The following is a 23910-nucleotide window of genomic DNA, read 5'->3' as shown; positions in this document are numbered from 1 at the left end:
TTATGTAAAGTGGAAATGGAAGCATATGAGTATCGAATGAATGGATACTCTGAAATAGAATGAGAAAAACAAAATTTGATTAATGCCACTAGTAATAGTTTGGAACAATTAGAAAATTACAAAAATGAAACCCTTCAGTTTGAACAACAAAGAGCGATTAATCAGGTCCGACAACGAGTTTTCCAACAAGCCTTACAAGGAGCTCTGAATAGTTGCTTGAATAGCGAGTTATATTTCCGTACGATCCGTGCTAATATTGGCATTCTCAGGGCCATGCAAGAAATAACTGATTAGCCCTTCTTTTTTTAGTTATAGTTTAGGCATTATTTTTTTCTTTTCCTTCCTAAAAAGAATAAAGAAACACTAATGGTAACCCTTCGAGCCGACGAAATTAGTAATATTAATCGTGAGCGTATTGAACAATATAGTAGAGAAATAAAGATTGTGAATACCGGTACCGTACTTCAAGTAGGCGACGGAATTGCTCGTGTTCATGGTCTTGATGAAGTAATGGCAGGTGAATTAGTAGAGTTTCAAGAGGGTACAATAGGCATTGCTCTGAATTTGGAATCAAATAATGTTGGCGTTGTATTAATGGGTGATGGTTTGATGATACAAGAGGGAAGTTCCGTAAAAGCAACATGACGAATTGCTCAGATACCTGTGAGTGAGGGTTATTTGGGTCGTGTTATAAATGCTCTGGCTAAACCTATTGATGGGAGAGGTGAAATTTCAGCTTCTGAATCTCGGTTAATTGAATCTCCTGCCCCATGTATTATTTCTAGACGTTCTGTATATGAGCCTCTTCAAACGGGGCTTATTGCCATTGATTTGATGATCCCTAGGACGCGGTCAACAAGAATTAATTATTGGAGACAGACAGACCGGCAAAACAGCCGTAGCCACAGATACGATTCTCAATCAAAAAGGTCAAAATGTAATGTGTGTTTATGTAGCTATTGGTCAAAAAGCATCTTCTGTGGCTCAGGTAGGAAAGATGGAATATACTATTGTGGTAGCCGAAACGGCGGATTCACCTGCTACATTACAATACCTCGCTCCTTATACGGGAGCGGCTCTGGCTGAGTTTTTTATGTATCGTGGACAACATACTTTAATAATTTATGATGATCTCTCCAAACAGGCACAAGCTTATCGCCAAATGTCTTCTATTAAGAAGACCTCCCGGTCGTGAAGCTTATCCAGGAGATGTTTTTTATTTGCATTCACGACTTTTGGAAAGAGCCGCTAAATCAAATTCTAGTTTAGGTGAAGGAAGTATGACCGCTTTACCGATAGTTGAGACTCAATCCGGAGACGTTTCAGCTTATATTCCTACTAATGTAATTTCCATTACAGATGGACAAATATTCTTATCTGCCGATCTATTCAATGCTGGAATCCGACCTGCTATTAATGTGGGTATTTCCGTTTCCAAAGTAGGATCCGTAGCTCAAATTAAAGCCATGAAACAAGTAGCCGGCAAATCAAAATTGAAACTAGCGCAATTCACAGAGTTAGAAGCCTTTGCACAATTCGCTTCTGATCTCGATAAAGCTACTCAGAATCAATTGGCAAGAGGTCAACGATTACGCGAGTTGCTTAAACAATCCCAATCAGACCCTCTCGCAGTGGAAGAACAGATAGCTACTATTTATACCGGAGCGAATGGATATCTTGATCCGCTAGAAATTGGACAGGTAAAGAAATTTATCAATCAGTTACGTAACTACTTAAAAAACAATAAACCTAAATTTCAAGAAATTATATCTTCTACCAAGTCATTCACCGAGGAAGTAGAATTTCTTTTGAACGTTCATCGGCTTCTTAGGTAAATCCGATCTCTCAAAGGTTTCTTGAATTGGCTTCCTTCCTTGGTTCTTGATCTTGGAATGAGGTTTGTCTGTGATTAGGGTGGGATCACCTTCAGCTGCGTTTCTTTGGAGTGGCACTTGGGACATGGATTTCACTTCATTTACAAAGAAGCTAATCCTTTACCTTGCCTGATTAGTTCCCATGGAGGGTTGGATCGAACTGTTTGTTTTCTTGATGTGAAGCTTCTGGTTGATCGGCTTTCTTCCACTGTTTGCTTTCCGTTCGAGATCATGCTCGTTGCAAGTGTCGTTGAAAGTAGCAGCCTTTCTTTGACGGTTTCTCTAATGCAAAAACAACGTTGTCAACCGGTTAAACATTGGAGTGACATTAAAACTAAGATTTGTCACGATATGACATGATAAATAGGATTTTTGTTCGAATGATCGTAAACTGAACTTAAGTGAAAAAAAAACTTAAATATCAGATCAATATATAATTGAAACTTAATACCATGATAAATATTTTGAGTCGATGTAGACCATGATATATGATTTTGACTATTAAACGGTTCTTCTTAACAATCTCATGACTTCTGCCACTCTTAAACATCGGTTGGAGATTGGAGATTAGTGTAAAACCTAATCAAATTTACTTGTGATGAAAATAAAAACATAAAAAATATTCATTTTATCGAGGTCCTCTTATATAATCATAGATTTAGATTTGGTACACATATTTGTAAATATATTATTAGAAAAATATTGTGCAAGCCATGGTAGAGGTGTTCAAATTGAACCTAACCAAGATTTCAGTTCGGATCAATTGAATTGAACTAATTTATTATATATATATATATAATTATTTTAATTATAAACTGATTAATTGAATCGAATTAATCGAATCGATTAAATAAATTTGAATCGATTACGATTCAAACTATCTTATTTTAATCAAATCTAACTGAAAACGGTTTGAACCAGATTTTATTACGTCGACTGACACAACACATGGATATTGTTCGATTGGAGGAGCTCAAGTATATAGATATATTCATCAATCTCTATAAATTATGTAAGTATGTAGCCTTATATTATATTATATAGTTTGATATATTAAGATTCCTCACCTTAATAGACAATTGGACTCCAAAAAACGAAAAAGAAAAAAGTGCAAGCCGTTCTTACGTTTCCATGAATTGTCAAACAAGAAAGTTTTGTTTTGTTCTCCGTCACCTTGACATCGGGAAATTAAATCTGAGACTCCTTCCTGTGTACTTTGGCTCGTTACCACAGCTTGCATGGCGGGAGAGGCGCGCTGCAGAGCCCCGTGTTTCCTCTGAAGCCCTCCGCCGTCAAGGGAGCCCGATGGCGCGGTATCCGACCGCTGAGCCTGTTATCTGACACATCGAACTCGGTCAGTCGCGCGAGGTCCAGCACGCCCTCAGGTATGCTCCCGGAGAGCCCGTTCCCCGCCATCCCCACCTCCTTCAGCGCCGCCAGCCTCGCCATGGACGCCGGTATCCCGCCGCCAAGCTCTGGGTTGTGCGACACCACTAGCCTCTCTACTGTGTCCATCGCGGCCAGCTCCCCCACGCCCTCGTCAAGCCCCCCGGTGAACCGGTTGCGTGACAGATCCAGCGTCCGGTAGTGCCCCAAGGGGTCCTGCGTCCCCTTCGCCAGCACTGGCCGCAGCCGGCCGTACAGCTCGTTGGAGTGCAGGTCCAGGTCCATCAGCAGCGTCAGGTTCTTGAACCCCTCCGGGATCCCCGAATGCAGAGTGTTGTTGGAGAGGTTGAGCAACGAGAGCCCGGTCATGTTGCCGATCCACGGCGGGAGATCCCCCACCAGTCCGTTGCTGGAAAGGTCGAGGATCGAGATGGACGACGCCGACGACAGCCAGTCAGACAGCGGACCGGAGATCCCTGTGTCCGCCAGGACAAGCTTGAATATGTTCATCTGGCCGAGCCAGCTCGGCGGCCTGCCCAAGTGCATCAGGGAGTTGAAGGAGAGATCCAGCTCTTGGAGGTTCCGCAGCCGGGAGAGCTCGGCGGGGATTGGACCACCGAGGCGGTTCCGCGACAGGTCTAACGTCTGCAGATTGGCCAGGTTGGCGAAGCTGGAAGGGATCCTGCCGGTAAATCGGTTGTTGGAGAAGAAGATGTCCGTGAGCGTGGCGAGGCGTCCTATAGCGGCGGGCAGCTGACCGGTGAGCTTGTTGTTCTCCAGTATCAGTCTCTCGATGCTAGGTAGGCCGCCGATCGAATCCGGGATGCTCCCGGTGAGCTGGTTCTCCGACATCCTACAGAACTGCAGCGAGACCATACCGGCGATGGAAGGCGGAATGCTTCCCGTGATGCGGTTCTGGTTCAAGTAGAGAACCACCAGGTTTTTTAGCTTGCCTATGGAGCTGGGGATGCCGCCGGAGATCTTGTTCTCTGAAAGATCAAGAACAGTGAGCCTTCGCAGCAATCCGATCTCCATGGGGATGGAGCCGGTGAGGTGGTTGCCATGGAGGTCTAGTGCCTCCATTGCAGGTACCCGCCCGATGGATGCCGGGATGCCGCCGGTTAGCCTGTTGTTGGAAAGAGAGACCACGGAAAGAAATGGAGAGGTGAACATGGAAGGGGGAAGCGATCCGGAGAGGCGGTTGTTGCCGAGGGAGAGCTTCCGGAGTCGGGTGAGGTTTGCGAAGGCGGAGGGGATGCAGCCGGTGAGTTGGTTGGAGTCGAGGAGGAGGTGTTCAAGGCGGGAGAGGCGGCCGAGGGCGGGTGGAACGGGGCCGGCGAGCTGCTTGAGGTTGCTGAGATCGAGCAACCGGAGGGAGAAGAGGTCGCCGAGGGCAGGCGAGAGACTCCCGGCAATGGAGGCGTCGGAGATGAAGTCGGGCCCGGAGGAGAGGCCAGGGCGGCAGACGTTGACGACGCGGCCAGTGGCAGCGTCGCAGGCCACGCCGTCCCACGCGGAGCAACAGTCCGTGGCCGAGTCCCAGGAGCGGAGGAGGCCGGAGGGGTCGGCGGTGATGCCGGCCTTGAAGGTGAGAAGGGCCGAACGGTCGTGGGGGTGACATCCCTGCGACCACTGCAGCAACAGGGTGGAGCAGAGGAAGAGGAAGACGAGGCACAGCGGCTGCATGTTATCCATCTCTTACGTGAAAGAATCGACGAGGGTCGACCGATGTTCTCCCCAGTCGAAGAACTTGCAATGAAAAGGCGGTGGATCAAACTGGAGTCGAAAAGCATTCGTTACTGCCATGAAAGTGGCAGCAGAGGGTCTCTTAAGAGACCATTTCCTCGCAGTTTCTACTTCTTTAATGGGCTCTCAGGTCGGCAGAAATGTGGAGATGCAGCAGCAAATTAGGCGTGGAAACGGAGTCTGCTGCTGCAGTCATGAACGGTCTCCAAGGAAACTGGGGTGAGGCCCCATGAAGCTTGCCTGGGTTCAGACGCCCCATGGTGGAAGTGGCGCTGCTGACTTTAATGGGACCAGAGAAGAAAGAATAGGGGCGTCTCTCTGTCCCAATGGAGTATTATATCTCCTTCCTTCTCACCTAATGAGCTGTCGGAGTCGATGGGCTTCACTTGCCTTCGCCTGCCTTTCCAGGGTGTGTACTTGTGATGGCGCACGAGGCTGTCAACCACTCACCACAGCAAACTGCAGGTTGGGGGAACCTCAACTCATTGGATCATCTGGCTGTTTCTACAAGGCTTTGATACTGATTAGATATCGTTGCACACAGGCATTTAGGAAGCGAACGATTTCTTCTGTTAGAAGGCAAAGGAGAGGAATGGCAGACGGCTAGCGCCCACAGGTCAGAGGCTAGATGCAGAAATCAAGGTAATGCGTGCTTTGAGATGCATGAAAGCAATTCAATTCGAGTGATATGAACTATAAATATGGTTGGTCACTTGACAGTGATCCTCTCTTTGACCGAATAGATTCTCTGTGCCATCTCACTAACACTGATCTATTATTTCTCGATTGCGCCAGTTCTATAATGCCTGTTGATAGGGGTAAAAAATTGGCCTGACGTAACACCCCGGATTTGACGTAATACACCCCCCACGTCGAACGCCCTGTGCGGCACACTGTCCCAGAACGAACGTTAATAACGACGCGACATGAGCCCACACCCACCGTACCCAGACCCCCTCGGCTGACCGACGCTCCCCTCACCCTGCCGAAGCTCGGCTCTCCACGCAACGTCCATGACGACAGACACCATCAGAGGTACGGCCCCCCTCCTGCAGGATGGCCCATCAGGTAACATCAAAACCCTTGTATAAATACCCATCGGACATGGGGGAAAGGGGGAGGCCAAAAAACACGATACTTCCTCGCACTGACTTGATCATCGGAGGGGTTGGGCCGAGCTACCGACCCGACCTGTGTGCAGGTACCCGACCGCTGTTAAGCCTGCTCGACAAGACGGAGTTCCCCGGCAAGATCCCCCGCATCCGCCGCCCCGGGACTTTAAAGGGAGTCACGTCTGATCCGAGTCATTTGGAGCCTTGAATCAGCCGCGTCAACCCCGAAGTCGCGGCTAAAAGGTTACTTACCGTAACAGATTGGCGCTAGAAGGAGGGCCGCATCCAAATGTCAGGCGACCAGCGAATCCACCTCGGCGGATCCTCAAATACGGAGCTCCCCGCCTTATGGGAACAGTGTGACGAAACCCACGACGAACGCCCCGCAGCGGTATCAGAACGCTACTGGCGACTGTTCAACGACCCGGGCTTGGCGCCCCCCGGCGGTGCACCCGCCGACCCGTCGCAAGTGCCACCTGAGGCCTTTCATGACCTCGCCCACCAGGTCCGAACTTTGACAAGCATAGTGCAGACCATCGTCTCCCAGCGAACGTCTTCGCAGGCAGCGCCGCCTTCGCGGCAACAGGAGCCCCCCGCCCGGACCCACGTGCCACTCACAGAACTTCCTGGCTCGCCTCGAAACCCCACAACTCATCCCGGGAGTCGGGAAGCAGAGGACACGGTGAGCCATCCCGAACCTAAGGCTCCGACTGTCGATTCGACGAACGCTCTACGAGCTCAGCTGTGCCTCGTCAGTCAAAGGCTTGACGAGGTACAACAGGAAGTTCGTAAGTCAAAGGGAGAGCTCGGGGCGGACGGACACCGAGGATCTCCGTTCATCCCCGAGATACAGGACCAGGCGATCCCGCCGCACTTCCACCTCCCCTCACTGGATGCGTACGACGGCGCAGCCGACCCGGCGGACCACGTGGCTGCTTTCCGGGCCCAGATGGCGCTATTCGGGACTTCAGACGCCCTGATGTGCAGGGCGTTCCCGACGACTCTGCGGGGACCAGCCCGCGCGTGGTACAGCGGCCTGAAGCCAGGGACCATCGCCTCCTTCGACCAGCTCGCCAAGGATTTCGAGCTTAACTTCCTGACGTACGCCCGGCCAAAGCCGTCCATGGCGTTGCTCTTGGGGCTCAACCAGAAGGAGGACGAGCCCCTCTCCCACTTTGTGAACCGATTTACAACACAAATCCGGGGACTAGCGGATGCTCACCCCTCTCTCTTGATGCAGGCCTTCATGGTTGGCCTGCGGCCCTCCAGGTTCTTCTGGTCACTCGTGGAGCGGCCCCCCGTCGCGGTCCCCGAAATACTCCAACGTGCCAGTCAGTTTATCGCCGCGGAAACCTGGATGGCTGGAAAGCGGGAGGAGCACAAAAAGGTCAAGTCAGAATCGCCCCGACAGCAACAACCTACCGCCTCCCGGCGAAAGTTGGACAGGCCCGACCCCAGGCCTCCTCTTCCCGCCTTGAATTCTTCCCGGACTGAAATATTCTTACACGAGAGAGGGAAGGGGATGCTCAGGGACCCTCACCCGATGAAGAACCCGCGGGAGCTCGCAGACCGTTCAAAGTATTGCCGATTCCATCGACAACACGGGCACGACACTGAGCAGTGCTACGAGTTGAAGAGACAAATCGAGGAGCTCATCCTCAGAGGTCATCTCGGCCAATACCTCCGGCCGAACAAGGAGCAGTCACCTCGCCTAGAAGGCCCTGTCGAGCGACACATCGATGTCATAGCCGGAGGCCCCGCATCCGGAGGAAATTCCATGTCGGGCAGAAAGGCGTACGCCCGGTCCGCTCCCGACGAAGCCTCGGGACACGAGCCCGAGCCCGAGATCACCTTCCCAACCGGAGCTGCTGAGCGACCCGACCACGACGATGCCTTGGTGATATCAGCAAGGGTAGCCAACGCGCAAATGAGGAGAATCATGGTCGACACGGGAAGCTCGGCCAACATACTCTACTTCAGTGCCTTTCAGAAGCTGGGCCTGGCCAGGGAAAATTTAAGCCCGATCTGCTCAGCGCTCACCGGCTTCACGTAGAGATTCAATATCGCCCCTGGGAGCCATTACCTTGCCTCTGACCGTGGGGACCCCACCAAGATCGAAGACCGTAATGACTACGTTCTTGGTGGTCGACCTTCCCACCGCTTACAATGCCATACTAGGTCGACCGACCCTCAACAAGGTCAGAGCCGTCGTCTCGACCTACTATAGGACCGTCAAATTCCCGACTCGTGAGGGGGTCGGGGAGGCCACCGGAAGCCCCCGAGAGTCCAGGCGCTGCTACCTTACCTCCGTCTCATTGGGCAAGAGAACTAGGGCCGGGGCGCCCTTGGAAGATCCGCGGGAAGCGAAGAAACTGGCTCCTCATCCCGAGCCGAGGGGATCCACTGTTGACGTTCCTTTGCAGGAAGCGCGGCCAAGCCAAACGGTAAGGGTCGGATCGGAATTGCTCGAACGGGAACGGGAACAGCTCGTCGGTCTTCTGCGGAAAAATGCCGACATCTTTGCCTGGTCCCCATCGGACATGGAGGGGGTCGACCCAGAGGTCGCAGAGCATCATCTCAATATCCCACCTGACGCTCGCCCAGTGAAACAAAAACCCCGGTGCCACGCCCCTGACCGACAATGCGTCATACGAGAGGAGGTGGGCCGACTCTTAGCGGCAGGCTTCATAGAAGAAGCCAAGTATCCCCAGTGGTTATCCAATGTAGTTCTCGTGAAGAAACACAATGGAAGCTGGAGGATGTGCGTTGACTACACCAGTCTCAACAGTGCGTGCCCTAAAGACTGCTATCCCCTCCCGAAGATCGACCAGCTGGTCGACGCGATGGCAGGACACGCACGCCTCTCTTTCATGGACGCCTATTCAGGGTATAACCAGATCAGGATGGCGCCCGAAGACAGAGAACGTACGGCTTTCCTCACCGATCAAGGGATATACTTCTACAAGGTCATGCCGTTCGGGTTAAAAAATGCCGGGGCCACATACCAGAGGACGGTAAACAAAATGTTTGCCCATCAAATCGGCAGAAACATGGAAGTCTACATAGACGACATGATCGTAAAAAGCCGAGAGGCCAGAACGCACCTTGCCGACCTGGCCGAGGCCTTCGCCACGCTACGCAAGTTCCGCATGCGGCTCAACCCCACAAAGTGCGCTTTCGGCGTCACCTCCGGGAAGTTCCTAGGATTCATTGTACACCAGAGAGGAATCGACGCCGACCCAGAGAAGGTACAGGCAATAATCGATATGCAGACCCCCCGGACGGTTAAGGACCTACAGCGATTCAACGAAAGACTTGTCGCCCTGTCCTGCTTCCTCGCCCGAGCGGGCGATCGCTGCCTCCCGCTCTTCAAGGCGCTCAAAAACCCGAAGGATTTCCAATGGACATCGGAATGCGAGGAGGCCTTAAAGCAGCACCTGGCCAGCCTCCCTCGGCTCACCTCTGTCTCCCCCGGCGAGGAGCTGGGACTCTACCTAGCGGCCTCCCCGCATGCGGTCAGCTCCGTCCTTGTCAAGGAAAGCTCCGACCCGCAACTACCGATCTACTACGTCAGCCACGTCCTGAGTGGACCTGAAGAGCGCTACCCGCCGATAGAAAAACTCGCACTCACCCTGGTGCTCTCGGCTCGGAAGTTGCGCCCTTACTTCCAGGCGCACCCGGTGAAAGTCATCACCGACCAGCCTCTCCGGCAGGTCTTAACAAAATTCGATGTTGCAGGTCGACTCCTCCGATGGGCCGTGGAGCTCGGTGAACATGATATCAGTTACGCACCCAGGACCGCCATGAAGGCCCAAGCGGTGGCCGACTTCATCGCGGAGCTGGCTCCCATGGACGGAGATCCCAAGCAAACCCCCGAGGCTTGGATCCTACACGTGGACGGCTCAGCTAACTCAAGTGGTGCCGGAGCGGGGCAGGTCCTCCTCGCCCTTGACGGACGCTCGTTCGAGCGTTCCCTCCGCTTCGGGTTTAAAGCCACTAATAACGAGGCGGAATACGAGGCACTCCTAGCGGGATTAAGGCTGGCCCTCGAGATGCAGGTAAACGCAATACACGTCCTCACCGACTCGCAACTTGTGGCCAAACAGCTCAACGGTGGATATGAAGCTCGGGACGCAACCATGGCCAAGTACCTGGCACGGGTAAGAGACCTAACCGCGAGGTTCCCTTACTTTACATTATCTAATGTCCCGAGGGAGGAAAACGAGCGAGCCGATGCGCTCGCTAAGCTGGCGTCAAGACAAACCCCCGAGGCATGGCCAGAGATTGAGGAGCTCCCCGCCCGCGCCATCGAAGTAGCGACTATGGCCCCAGGCGGTGCGCCGACTACGTGAGTGCAAGAGTTGCTGCGCTTCAAACGGGATGGAACTCTCCCTCTCGACGAAGTCGCCGCTCGACGTCTATGCCGCACACACGCGTGGTACGCCGAGGAGGGTGGTCGGCTTTACAAACGGTCCTTCACCCACCCCCTCCTGCGATGCTTCAAACCTGACGAAGCACAGACAGTCTTGGCCGAAACTCACGAGGGGGTCTGCGGCGAATACATCGGCGGACGAACCTTGGCGCACAAGATACTCTGCCAAGGCTACTACTGGCCAACCATGTGCCGAGATGCGAAAGCCTACGTGCAGCGGTGCGGATCGTGCCAGCAACACGCCCGCGCACCCCGACAACCCTCGGTCCCGCTCTCCCCCATCGACTGCGCATGGCCTTTTGCCCAGTGGGGGCTGGACCTCCTCGGTCCCTTCCCACCGGCTTCTGGACAGCGGAAGTACATAATTGTAGGAGTAGACTACTTCACAAAGTGGGTCGAGGCCGAGCCACTGGCGACGATCACGGAACATCAGATGGAGAAATTCGTGTGGAAGAACCTTGTAACTCGGTTTGGGTTGCCCAGGGCCATTATCACCGACAACGGACCTCAGTTCGCAGGCACAAGGTTTCGGGAATTCTGCGCCGGTCACGGCATTCAACTAAGGTTCAGCTCGGTGGCCCACCCTCAGACGAACGGGTTGGCCAAGGTAACCAACCGGTCCATCTTGGATGGCCTCAAAAGAAGAGTGTCAGCGGCCCGATCGATCTGGACGGACGAGCTCCCTAGTGTGTTATGGTCGCTGCGAACCACTCCCAAGACTGCGACCGGAGAATCCCCGTACAGTTTGACGTTCGGAACCGAGGCCATCCTACCACCCGAGATGTCTATCGCCACGCGTCGGACAAGGAGCTACGACGAGGAAACCTCGAACCAGGGACTTCGCGCCAGCCTCGACGTGCTCGAGGAGCAGCGCGCCGACGCGCACCTGAAGGCCCTCTCTCACCAGAGAGCCGTCGCCAGGGCCTACAACAAAAAGGTGCGACCCCGACCGATCATGTTAGGCGATCTAGTCCTACGAAGGGCCGAGGTCAGCGACCCAACCCGAACGAGGGGGAAGCTGGCCCCCAAGTGGGAGGGACCATATCGAGTTGCCGCCGTGGTCCGACCGGGTACGTATCGACTCACAGCAATGGACGGTTCCTCCTTGCCGAGAACGTGGAACATCCAGAACCTCAAAAAGTTCTTTGTCTGAGGTCAACATCCGTGTTAAGCATCTCCGAAGTCTCCCAAGTCGAAGCTATGCAATTTCTGAAGCTCAAAAACATACGAGGAAAGGACCTTTATTTCTGGAGCATGAGAATACAAGAAGACTCTCGAAGCAAAAAGGCACACTGGGAAGATTTTACGAAGCACAGGATTACAACTACGACCTGACCCGAAGACCACAAAAGTTACAAGCAAAAACGGCTCGGCTGAGCCGACTTCAAGACTGCCCTAAGCCATCGGGGCCCCCGACGCTATTGTCGAAAGGAACTTCCTCCGGCATGTCTACGTCCAAGTCCTCGGGGTGCGAGGTGAAAGGATCCGCCTCGACCCCCAACCCGAGATGGCACGTCCGGAATCGGCCCAGGGCTATCCGGTACCCGTACTCATAGGTAACCTGCCCTGACCGAACCAGCCCGAGTTGGAAGCCGGGGGATTGCTTGTAGGCTTCGATTATTTCCCTCTCCTTCTCCGGTCGCCGCTCCCGCTCGGCCGCCAGGGCTTCCGAGGCCCCCTTCGCGTCGGCCAATGCCCCCTCCAGCCGCTGGGTAAGAGCGGCCGCCTCGCCTCGGGCCAGGCAAGCCTCGGACTGCGCCCCCTCCAGGAGCCTTCGGAGGTTGTCTTTCTCCTCCTCAGCCGCCTTCGCCTCGGACCTTAGGCGAAGGACCTCGGCCTCGGTCTCCCCAGCCTCAGCCCGGAGACGCGTCACCTCCGCTTCAAGCTCTAAGGAACGCTGCTCGGCTGCCGCGACCGCCTCAGGAGCTGCCCCTGCACGAACCTCCTCAAGCTGCCTACGCAGCTCGGCGTTGCGATCGCACAAAATACCTAAGGCCCGGCCCGAGTCGCGAACACGATCTGCCAACGCCATAGCGTAGTGCTGACCCTGCGGGAGGAAAGTCAGAACCCTCGGTTGCGTCATAGATCGAAAGCCAACAGTAGAGCACTTACCCACAACAGCGACTTCACGGATTTACCGAGCAGGACATCCGACGGCAGAATATACATTTCGCGAGCCAGGTCGGGATGCAGCCCCCCTCGGAAGAATGCAGCTGCGGTCTCCGCATTGGCCCACACCCGGGTCCCGCGGGTCAGCCCCCCCCAGCGGGCTACCAACCGGTCAGAGGGTTGGCCTTCGGAAAGCTCGCCCATCAAGCGCGCTTGGTAGGAGTCGTTTGGCGGCCCCGCGGGCAGACGGCACAAGTCCCGGATCGAGGGTTCCCGCGGTGCCTTCCCCGCCTCGTTGCTCGGGCCTGCCTCGCCCTCGCCTATCGTGTGAGCCCGACTCCGCCGCCCCCACGCTCTCCTGAGCCCGCGGGGGAGTCGGTTTCTTTGAAGCTCTGACCTTGGCCTTCTTCCGAGGGCGGGCATCCTCGAGCTCCACTGGCGCCTCTCTTGTACCAGCGCCTAGGCCGACCTGACGCCGCGGAGATGCTGCGGACGGGACGCGTCCTCCGCGCACTACAGCAAGTTTCACCATCTCTGCAAAAACACATCGGCCTCGGTGAGCACCCCGAAAGAAGAAAATAAAACATGAGGGCCTACCGCCACCTTCTCAAGGCATACCTCGAGGTACCGGGCTCAAGCCCGCCTCGACCAACCACGCCTCGGTCATCTTTCGGATGACTCTGGAAGATGGGAGGATCTCCTTCAATCTTCGAAGGGCTTGGAGCTCCCCCTCATCCAAGGCCGGGACATTGTTATCGACTGCGCGCGCGGCCCACCGGAGCCCAAAGCTCCAACTCTCCGGATGGCAGACATAGAAGAAGCGCTCCTTCCACCCCTTGTTGCTGGAGGGAGCCCCGCCGACCCGGAAACCAGGTCGGGCAGACAAGTAATAGCCCCCCGACCCCCTGGACAGGCGAAAACAGGAAAGGAAAAGAGACCGGCTCGGGGTGATTCGGGCGAAGTAGCATTCCCCGAGGAACGCCACCAGGTAGCGCCAAGAATTCGGCGCCATCTGAGAAGGGGAAATGCGCCACCACGCGACACAGGAGGTTATGACCGAGTGGAACGGTAGGCGTAGTCCGGCTTCGAAGGCATCTATGGTTAGGGCAAAGCCCCTAGGAATGGGATCATACGCCCGCTGCCCCGGCTCAGGGGCAAGGAGCGAGAACTCCGGCGGGATACCATAGCGGTCCCGAAGGAGCCCCAGCGACGACTCGCTCACAATGGAGTCGAGGTCGTGCGGCCACATCAGCGATTCAAGGGCTTTGGTGGCCCGTTCCTCGGACGACGAGCGGGGGCTCGCCAACGCCACCTCACCAGCAGCACCAGAAAAAGGAGGCAAAGAAGGAGACAACGACGGAGGGGAAGCCATCCTTACCGAGCTTTTGGGAAGGCAGGGCGACTGAAGAGTGCTAGGTCGAGTCACCCAGAGAAGGGGTTGAAGCAAATGCAGGTACCAAGAAGTGAAAGAGACCGACGGAGCGCTATTTATAGCCTGCTTCCCGCCGAAGCGGCGACCCTTCCCCTCCTGAGATATGCTGCGAAGACGCAAAGGCCGTATCGCCATAACTTCGGCTGGTACAGCTCTTAATCACAGTGCGGTGCGAAGTACGGAGCCCCTAATCATGTCAACCTCGAAAACCGACGACGCCCGAAAGGCGTGGCCCTTTGATCTTCCCCAGGCAAAAGGCAACCCGGCTGACTGCGCCCGCACAACGGTCAAAAACGACCAAAACACCGATCGAAAGCCAAGTATCGCCTCGTCCGTGTTACAACCGGGGCCATCGCCTCGGTTACAGCCTGCCCGAACCGAGCGCCTCGGCTTTACGCCATCCCGAGACAGACCTGAGCGGTCACCCCGCCCACGTTGTGCTCCTCGGCCCTCAGCTTTACGCATCCCGAGACACACCTGAGCGGTCACCCCGCCCACGTTGTGCTCCTCGGCCCTCAGCTTTACGCCATCCCGAGACACACCTGAGCGGTCACCCCGCCCACGTTGTGCTCCTCGGCCCTCAGCTTTACGCATCCCGAGACACACCTGAGCGGTCACCCCGCCCATGTTGTGCTCCTCGGCCCTCAGCTTTACGCCATCCCGAGACACACCTGAGCGGTCACCCCGCCCACGTTGTGCTCCTCGGCCCTCGGCCCTCGGCTTTACGCCTCCCGAAGATCACACCTGCGCGGTCACCCCGCCTACGTTGTGCTCCTCGGCCCTCGGCTCTACGACTCCCAAAACCACACCTGCGCAGTCACCCTGCCTGCGCTGTGCTCCTCAGCTCCAGTACCCCCGAGTCCAACTCTGCTCATCTTCCTGACTAAAGTTGCGCACCTCGACCTCGTGCTGCTCGAGATGCGTTCGCGCGACCGGCTCGTCTGCACCATGCCCCTCGGACCCGCATGAACAGCCTACCCGAAGTAGGAAGCCATGCATCGGACTCCCTGCATGAAAAACCGACGCATAGCTCCTTTTAGGGGGGGCATATGATAGGGGTAAAAAACTGGCCTGACGTAACACCCCGGATTTGACGTAATACACCCCCCACGTCGAACGCCCTGTGCGGCACACTGCCCCAGAACGAACGTTAATAACGACGCGACATGAGCCCAAACCCACCGTACCCAGACCCCCTCGGCTGACCGACGCTCCCCTCACCCTGCCGAAGCTCGGCTCTCCACGCAACGTCCACGACGACAGACGCCATCAGAGGTACGGCCCCCCTCCTGCAGGATGGCCCATCAGGTAACATCAAAACCCTTGTATAAATACCCATCGGACATGGGGGAAAGGGGGAGGCCAAAAAACACGATACTTCCCTGCACTGACTTGATCGTCGGAGGGGTCGGGCCGAGCTACCGACCCGACCTGTGTGCAGGTACCCGACCGCTGTTAAGCCTGCTCGACAAGACGGAGTTCCCCGGCAAGATCCCCCGCATCCGTCGCCCCGGGACTTCAAAGGGAGTCACGTTTGATCCGAGTCATTTGGAGCCCTGAATCAGCCGCGTCAACCCCGAAGTCGCGACTAAAAGGTTACTTACCGTAACACCTGTCATCATGGAACTGCGTTTCTAGGGATTCACTTGTAAGATATCAAGTAGGATTTAGGTTATCAGCATCCTCCAATTATGGAACCCATATCCCCATTGGCCCGACCTCCACTTACAAATACAAAACAAGTTAAGGAAATTTATTGTTTCCGAGTGGATAAGACCAACGCAATGCACTAAAGTGACCTGGTAGTATCAGATGACAGTAGAAAGCAAGTCTTTGCACGATTTGTTTGGAGAAAACCAAGACAAACGTGACCAGGAAGTATCAGATGATAAGGATCACTAGCTAAAATGTACTTTGGCTCACATACATTACCTTCACAAATCTGGATAATATAATGCGCAAGTAAAAAAGCCAGCTGTAGAAGAAGCAATTGCCCAAAGCAAAACAAATATCACTGGTGATGAGGGCAATAATGGCGACAGGATGTGAATGACGTCAGCCACCCTGTACCAATGCCTCACGCCCCGGTCAACGAAGCCCTGGGACGCCGACCCAGGCGCATTAACGCCCGGACTGGCCCCCGTCCGTCACAAACAACGCCACCACCCCTCGGCCAACGAGCCCGGCTCTGCGCCTTTTGGGCTCGATCAAGGGTACGGAACACGCCCACCGAGACGCACCATACCCTGCTGCAGCTCGGCCTCCCACGCAGCCCCAATGGGCGTGTCAGTCGCAACGTGAGGTATTCACCCAGGCCCACCTATAAATACCCCTGAGTCCTAAGCCAGGGGGAGGACACACTCACAAACCACACTTGCATGGAGGCATTTCGTCCTCCAAAACCCCCTCCACATCTTCCTCTAACTTGATCGTCGGAGGGGTCGGGCCGAGCTTCCGACCCGACCTGTGTGCAGGAACGAAGACGAGGTGGCCTCTTCCCGGCGCTGCTGCGGAGCTGCCGACCCGATCTACCGCCCCGAACGACCGATCCCGATCGGGAGACCCCGAGGGAGCTGCGCCCGAGATCCTCGACATTCCGAGCCCCAGAACCGAGCCGCGTCGGCCCCGAGGCCACGGCTTAAAAAGTTACACACCGTAACATTTTGGCGCTAGAAGGAGGGCCCAGCATGTCGAGCGATCATCAGGATGATCGTGCCAGACTCGCCATCGGGGAACCATTCCCGACCGAGGGTACGGGGGAACTCCCCCCTCTCCAAGGATCTCGGGAAGAGCGTCCCGCTACGGCTTCAGAGCGCTACCGGCGGATCTTCAACGATCCGGGCCTATCGCCCCCCGACGGAACCACCGGCGGTCCGCCGCCCGTATCAGCCGAAGCCTTCCACGGCCTCACTCACTAGGTCCAGCTACTCACTGACATGGTGCAAACTATTGTCCCCCTTGTCTCCCGTCCATCTCGGCCCCCGGGCCCCCAACTGTTGTACCAACAGGGGGTCCCTAGTCAAGCTCCCACCCCCCCTCGAGAGCCCCCCGCTTCGCCTCGGGTGCCGCTATCTCAGCCCCGAGAGCAGGCGGCGATCTGCCCGGAAGGCCATTCGGAACCAGAGGCACTATCCTCGAACTCTGCAGTATCCCTCCGCGCTCAGTTGCGCCTCGTCAACCAGCGGCTTGACAATGTGCAAAGGGAAATCCGTGCCGGGCCACCAGGGGAGCCCACGGAAGGCCCGCATCAGGGGTCGCCGTTCGTGCCGAAGATACTGGAACACGCCATTCCCCCAGGCTTCCGACTCCCCCCCCTGGACGCTTATGACGGCTCCGCCGACCCGGCCGACCACACGGCGGCCTTCCGCGCGCAGATGTCGTTGTACGGGACCTCCGACGCCTTGATGAGCAGGGCATTCCCCACCACGTTGAGAGGGCCGGCCCTCGCGTGGTACGGAGGCTTGAAGACTGCGACGATCGCCTCATTCGACCAGCTCGCCAAGGACTTCGAGCTCCACTTCATAGCTAGCGCTCGCCCGAAGCCCTCCATGGCGTTCCTCCTCGGGCTTACCCAGAAGGAGGATGAGCCCCTCTCCCTTTACGTAAATCGCTTTGCTACAAGGATCCGGGAACTCCCGGACGCTCACCCTTCACTGTTAATGCAGGCGTTCGTAACAGGCCTGCGTCCCTCCCGACTCTTCTGGTCTCTCGTGGAGCGACCTCCTACCTCGGTCCCCGAGATGCTCCAGCGCGCGAACCAGTTCGTGGAAGTCGAAGCCTGGACGGGGGGGAAACGGCAGGAACACAAGAGGGAAAGACCAGAACCGGCTCAGGGACAGCTCCCTCCCAGACGCAAGCTCCACCAACCCGATCCTCCCCTGCTGAGACCCCTCCTGCTCCCAACGGGTGCATCCCGGACGGAAATTTTTCTCCAGATCAGGGAAAGGGGAATGCTCAAAACCCCTTACCCGATGAACAACCTGCGAGAGCTGGCCGATCGGTCCAAGTACTGCCGCTTCCACCGCCAAAACGGACATGACACTGAAGAATGCCGCGAGCTCTCGCGGCAAATCTACAAACTCCGCCGGGAGGGGCGCCTCGACCCCCACGTTCAGAAAGGCAACATCCCCCCGCCTTGCCCAGACGGTCCGACCGAGCGCCTAATCAACGTCATCACTGGCGGCCCAGCATCCGGAGGGGATAGCATGTCTGGAAGGAAGGCCTACGCCCGCTCGGCCAGGGACGAGGGTCCCCATGGAACCCCTGACCCCCGGGTCGCATTTCCCCCCGAAGACGCCGAACGACTGGAGCACGATGACGCGCTAGTAATAACCGCCAGAATCGCCAATGCCCAGGTAAGAAGAATTATGATTGACACAGGAAGCTCGGCGGATATACTATTCCACGACACCTTCCAGAAGCTGGGACTTACGAAGCAAGCCCTGAAACCAGTCCGCTCGGACCTCACCGGGTTCACCGGCAACTCGGTTTCGCCATTGGGATCTGTCACACTACCTCTGACGCTGGGGACACCGCCCAAGACTAAAACGGTGATGTCGACCTTTCTGATAGTAGATCTTCCTACAGCGTACAATGCCATCCTCGGCCGACCTTCCCTCAACAAAAGCAGGGCCCTGGTCTCCACTTACCATCAGACAGTGAAATTCCCGACTCACGCGGGAACTGGAGAGGTCTGGGGAAGCCCTCGGGAATCCAGGCGATGCTACCTGACGGCGGTCTCCCTACACAATAGGCCAAAAACCGAAGCACCCCTGGACGATCCCAGAGAATTGAAACGGCCAAATCCACATCCCGAGCCGTCGGCCCCAACCTACGACGTGTCACTGAAAAAGGGACGCCCGGACCGAACCATTAAGGTCGGGACTGACCTACCCCTGGACGAGCGGGAACAACTCGTCGGCCTCTTGCAAGAGAACGCCGACGTCTTTGCTTGGTCACCATCCGACGCAGCAGGCGTGGACCCAAAGGCAGCCCAACATCACCTCAACATATCGCCTGATGCCCGCCCGGTGAAACAAAGGCCGCGACCCCAGGCCCCGGACAGGCAACAAGCCATCCGCGAAGAGGTAGAACGGCTCCTAGCGGCCGGCTTTATAGAAGAGGTCAAGTACCCACAGTGGCTATCCAATGTAGTTCTGGTAAAAAAGCATAATGGGAGCTGGCGAATGTGTGTTGACTACACCAGTCTTAATCAGGCATGCCCAAAAGACTGCTACCCCCTTCCAAGGATTGATCAGCTCATGGATGCAACCGCAGGGCACGCCCGACTCTCATTCATGGACGCCTTCTCCGGATATAATCAGATCCGAATGGCGCCTGAGGATCAGAGACACACAGCCTTCATCACCAACCTCAGGGCATACTTTTACAAAGTGATGCCGTTCGGGCTAAAGAACGCGGGCGCAACTTATCAGAGGACCATCAACAAGATATTCGCCCAACAAATAGGGCGAAACCTAGAGGTCTATGTGGACGACATGATTGTAAAAAGCCGGGTCTCGCGAGATCACCTAACGGACCTATCAGAAACATTCGCCACACTCCGAAACTGCGGCCTTCGGCTCAACCCCGCAAAGTGCGCCTTCGGCGTTAGTACAGGAAAGTTCCTCGGATTCATTGTACATGAAAGAGGGATCGACGTCAACCCGGAAAAGGTCCAGGCGATCCTCGACATGCAGGCCCCTTGGACGATCAAAGACCTACAGCGACTAAACGGACGGCTGGCCGCCCTATCCCGATTCTTGTCCCGGTCGGGTGATCGCTGCCTCGCCTTCTTCCGTGCAATAAGAGACCCGAAGAATTTCCAATGGACGCCCCAGTGTGGGGAAGCTTTCCGACAGGTCCAGCAACATTTAGCCAACCTTCTGCGCCTCACTTCAGTCACTGCTGGAGAAGAGCTCGACGTTTACCTAGCTGCCTCACAGCACGTAGTCAGCTCGGTCCTCATCAAGACAGCCGGCCAACAGCTCCCTGTCTACTACACCAGTCATGTCCTGAGCGGGCCCGAGGAGCGATATCCTCCAATCGAGAAGCTCGCCCTCGCGCTCGTGCTGGCGGCCCGAAAGTTACGCCCCTACTTCCAAGCTCATCCGATCAAGGTAATCACCGACCAACCTCTCAGTCAAGTACTGTCCAAATTCGATGTCGCAGGGTGACTCCTCAAGTGGTCGGTCGAGCTCGGAGAGTTCGACATCCACTACACGCCCAGGACCGCCATCAAAGCACAAGCACTGGCCGACTTCATCTCAGAGCTCGCCCATCCCGAAGGGCGGCCCTCCAGTGAACTAGGCGGAACGTGGGTCCTACAGGTGGACGGCTCGTCCGCTTCAACCGGGGCAGGCGCAGGACTGGTGCTGTCGGCCCCCGATGGGCAGACGTTCGAGCGTTCCCTCCGCTTCGGGTTCCATGCCACCAACAATGAAGCCGAGTACGAGGCACTCCTGGCGGGGCTCAAACTATCCCGCGAGATGCAGGTCGACGCCATCAAAGTCCTCACCGATTCGCAACTGGTGACCGAGCAACTTAACGGCGGATATGTGGCCAGAGAACCCACCATGGCAAAGTACGTAGCGGAGGTAAAAAACTTAGCCTCCTGTTTCGCACACTTCACGATATCCAGGGTGCCAAGACATCAGAACGACCGTGCCGATGAGCTGGCCAAGCTAGCCTCGAAGCGACCTCCGGGCACCACCCACGGTATCGAGGAGCTTCCCTCCCCCTCTATCCCGATCGCGTGTGTTTCGGTGGCCGACTCCCGAGCCACCTGGGTAGGGGACATGCTGCGCTACAAACACGACGGGACCCTCCCCACCAACGAAGCCGCAGCTCGACGTATTCGCCGAAATCATGCATGGTACTCCGAAGCGAACGGGCGGCTGTACAAGCGGTCTTTCTCCCACCCTCTTCTGCGGTGCCTCGAGCCAGAAGAGGCGGCGACTGTCTTGGCCGAGGTCCACGAAGGGATTTGTGGAGAGCACATCGCCGGCCGAACCCTGGCCTGCAAAATTCTCCGCTAAGGCTATTACTGGCCCACCATGGTCCAGGACGCGAAGGCCTACGTACGGAAGTGCGGCCCGTGCCAAAGGCACGCCTGGACCCCCCAACTGTCGGCGGTGCCGCTCTCCCCCATCACCTGCGCGTGGCCGTTCGCGCAATGGGGGCTGGATCTCCTCGGCCCCTTCCCCCCAGCCTCAGGGCAGAGAAGGTACATTGTGGTCGCAATAGACTACTTCACCCGATGGCCGGAAGCTGAACCCCTGGCGGCGATCACCGAGCAGCAGATCAAGAAGTTCATATGGAAAAACATCGTGACTCGGTTCGGCCTCCCCAGGACCATCGTCACGGACAACGGGACCCAATTCGCCGGCAAAAGGATTCAAGAATTCTGCGCTAGCTATGGAATCCGGTTAAAACACAGCTCGGTAGCCTACCCCCAAACGAATGGGCTGGCCGAGGTAACAAACCGATCTATCCTGGACGGGCTCAAAAGAATGGTATCAGCTTCCCGAACGGCCTAGGTCGAGGAGTTACCCAGCATCTTGTGGTCCTTACGGACCACCCCCAAAACAGCCACCGGGGAATCACCCTACAGCCTCTCGTATGGGACCGAGGCCGTCCTACCCCCCGAGGTAGTATTCCCTACCCCTCGAGTAGAAGAGTACCTCGAGACCACATCGGACCAGGGGCTGCGCGCCGGCTTGGACCTGATCGAAGAGCGGCGCGCCGGTGCACACCTGAGGGATCTTTCTTATAAAAGAGCAGTTGCCCGGGTGTACAACCGCAGGGTACGACCTCGGCCTATTAAAATGAACGACTTAGTCCTACGAAGGGCCGAAGTCAACAACCCGACCAGGGCCGGGGGGAAGCTGGCCCCCAACTAGGAAGGACCTTATCGGATCATCGAGGTAGTCCGACCAGGCACATTCAGGCTCACGACAATGGACGGGTCCCGCTTGCCAAGAACATGGAACGTCCGGAACCTTAAGAGATTTTTTGTTTAGAACAATGGGGAGATCGCGCCGCCAAGCGAAGGGCCTCTTTGGCCGGACAGTACACGAATGGTAGAAAGCTTCCTTTATTTCAAAAATGGAGAAATACAAGACTCGGCACCCAGAGGAAGCACAAAGGCTCGGCGCACATAAGTCCGCAGCCCGTCCTCACTGCCGGGGGACCTCCAAGCGGTCGTCGAAGGGAACCTCCTCAGGCATGTCCACACCTCGGTCTTCTGGGTGAGAGTTGAAGGGGTCCTCATCCACCACGAGACCAGGATGGCGAGCACGGAAGCGCGACGTAGCGATTCGATACCCGTATTCGAAGGATACCCGCCCCGTCCGCGTCAGCCCGAGTTCGAACCCTTCCGACTTCTTGTACGCCTCGATAAGTGCCTTGTCCTTCAGGGGTCGAAGCAGGGTCTCCTCCGCCAACGCCTCCGAGGCCTTTTTCACCTCGGCATTTGCGCCCTCCAGCTTCTTGCTAAGGGCACTCGCCTCGGCCTTCACCAGACGGAGCTCGGTCCGTTCTATCCGAATCAGTTTTTGAAGCTCCCCGTTGGCCTCCGTCATGGCGTCGTTGGCCTCTTTGGAGGCCTTAAGCTCCGACTGGAGACGGACGACTTCTGCCTCAAAGCCCGAGGCACGCTCCTCAGCAGCCGCCACAACCTCAGGCCCGTTTTTTGCCTGAATCTCCGCCATCTGGTGGCCGAGCTCAGCGTTACGACTAACGAGGCCCCCGACGGTTCGACCGGCATCCCGCACCCTGTCCATCAGGGCCGTCGCATAATGAAGACCCTGCAGAAGGAGAAAAGTGTCAAGGAAGTCGGCACCGAGCAGCCAAACCCCAAGAGAAAGATATACTTACCCAGACCAGCGACTGAGCAGACTTGTTGAGGAGCGTTTCCGAGGGCAGGGTGTACAAATCCCGAGCCAGGTCGGGATGGAGCGCCCCTCGGAGGAACGCCGCAGAGGGATCCCCTCCGGCCCACACCCTATCCCCCCGGAAAAGACCCTCCCAGCGGGCGACCAGGGGCTCGCGAGGCTCGCCACGCGGGATCTCGCCGACCAGCCGCGCCAGGAACGGCTCCCCATCCCCAGCCGGGAGCCGGCACAAGCCATGCACGGAGACGGGGTGGGGCCCCTTCCCCGCCACGCGCCGATCTGGCCCGACCCCGCCCGGACGGGAGCTCGTTCCCGGCCCCTTCGACGCGCATACCTTCGCCTTCTTTGAAGGGCGCCCGTCCCCGACCTCCAAGGGGGCACCCTCCGTACCGGGTTGTGGTTCGGTCACCAACGCCGAAGGAGGGGGTGACGATTCGGCTGCCAAAGCCGGCTGTGGAGGTTGTGATTCGGTCGCCGGAACGGGGGGAGGAGGCCGCAAGGCGGTCTCTGGAGTCGGGGAAGGAGGCTGCGACGCCGGATTCTCCAGGAGCGTCCAAAGGTTCACCATTTCTACAGAAAATGGAAAACATCAGTGTCCGAAACCAGCCATACAAAGACCCGACACAACTGTCACTCACATACCCTGAGGCACCGGGCTAAGGCCCGCCGCGACCAACCACTGCTCGGTCATGGTCCGGATGGCCTGCGACCTAGGGAGAATCTCTCTGAGCCTCTCCCGAGCTTGGCGATCCACTTCACCCAAACAAGGGGGGGTGTTGTCAATCACCCTCGCAGACCACCGAACCCCGAAGCCCCAGTCCCGTGTACGGCTGACATAAAAAAACCTCCCCTTCCATCCCTTGTTATTGGAAGGGGCACCCCCAACGCGAAATCCACTCCGAGCCGTTAAGAAGTAACCCCCCGA

General features: G+C 56.5%; 2 protein-coding genes and 1 pseudogene across 2 annotated transcripts; 2 read left to right on the top strand and 1 right to left on the bottom strand.

The window, feature by feature from the left end:
- Nucleotides 1-240: 240 nt before the first annotated feature.
- On the top strand, nt 241-10470 carry LOC135666265 (ATP synthase subunit alpha, chloroplastic-like; annotated as a pseudogene).
- Nucleotides 2875-5159, bottom strand: LOC135666239 (LRR receptor-like serine/threonine-protein kinase GSO1). The gene has a single exon (XM_065177809.1). It carries the CDS (start codon nt 4953-4955, stop codon nt 3099-3101), a length of 1857 nt encoding a protein of 618 aa, XP_065033881.1. The 5' UTR covers nt 4956-5159; the 3' UTR covers nt 2875-3098.
- A 6557-nt stretch (nt 10471-17027) lies between the features above and the next one.
- On the top strand, nt 17028-21128 carry LOC135666264 (uncharacterized). The gene is made up of 2 exons (XM_065177831.1): nt 17028-20210; nt 20277-21128. Exons 1-2 carry the CDS (start codon nt 17028-17030, stop codon nt 21126-21128), a joined length of 4035 nt encoding a protein of 1344 aa, XP_065033903.1.
- The last annotated feature ends 2782 nt before the right edge of the window (nt 21129-23910 follow it).

This window comes from Musa acuminata, unplaced genomic scaffold (assembly GCF_036884655.1).
Source record: "Musa acuminata AAA Group cultivar baxijiao unplaced genomic scaffold, Cavendish_Baxijiao_AAA HiC_scaffold_1077, whole genome shotgun sequence".
Lineage (NCBI taxonomy): Eukaryota > Viridiplantae > Streptophyta > Magnoliopsida > Zingiberales > Musaceae > Musa > Musa acuminata.
The sequence above is the reverse complement of the archived record's forward strand: the minus strand, read 5'-3'. Positions and strand labels throughout refer to the sequence as shown.

Bases quoted from the DNA above. Each gene is read 5' to 3' on its own strand.
- LOC135666239 (XM_065177809.1), bottom strand. From the start codon at position 4,955: ATGGATAACATGCAGCCGCTGTGCCTCGTCTTCCTCTTCCTCTGCTCC.
- LOC135666264 (XM_065177831.1), top strand. From the start codon at position 17,028: ATGGTGCAAACTATTGTCCCCCTTGTCTCCCGTCCATCTCGGCCCCCG. The intron at 20,211-20,276 runs GTAATCACCGAC...TGACTCCTCAAG, and splicing joins TCCAAGCTCATCCGATCAAG to TGGTCGGTCGAGCTCGGAGA.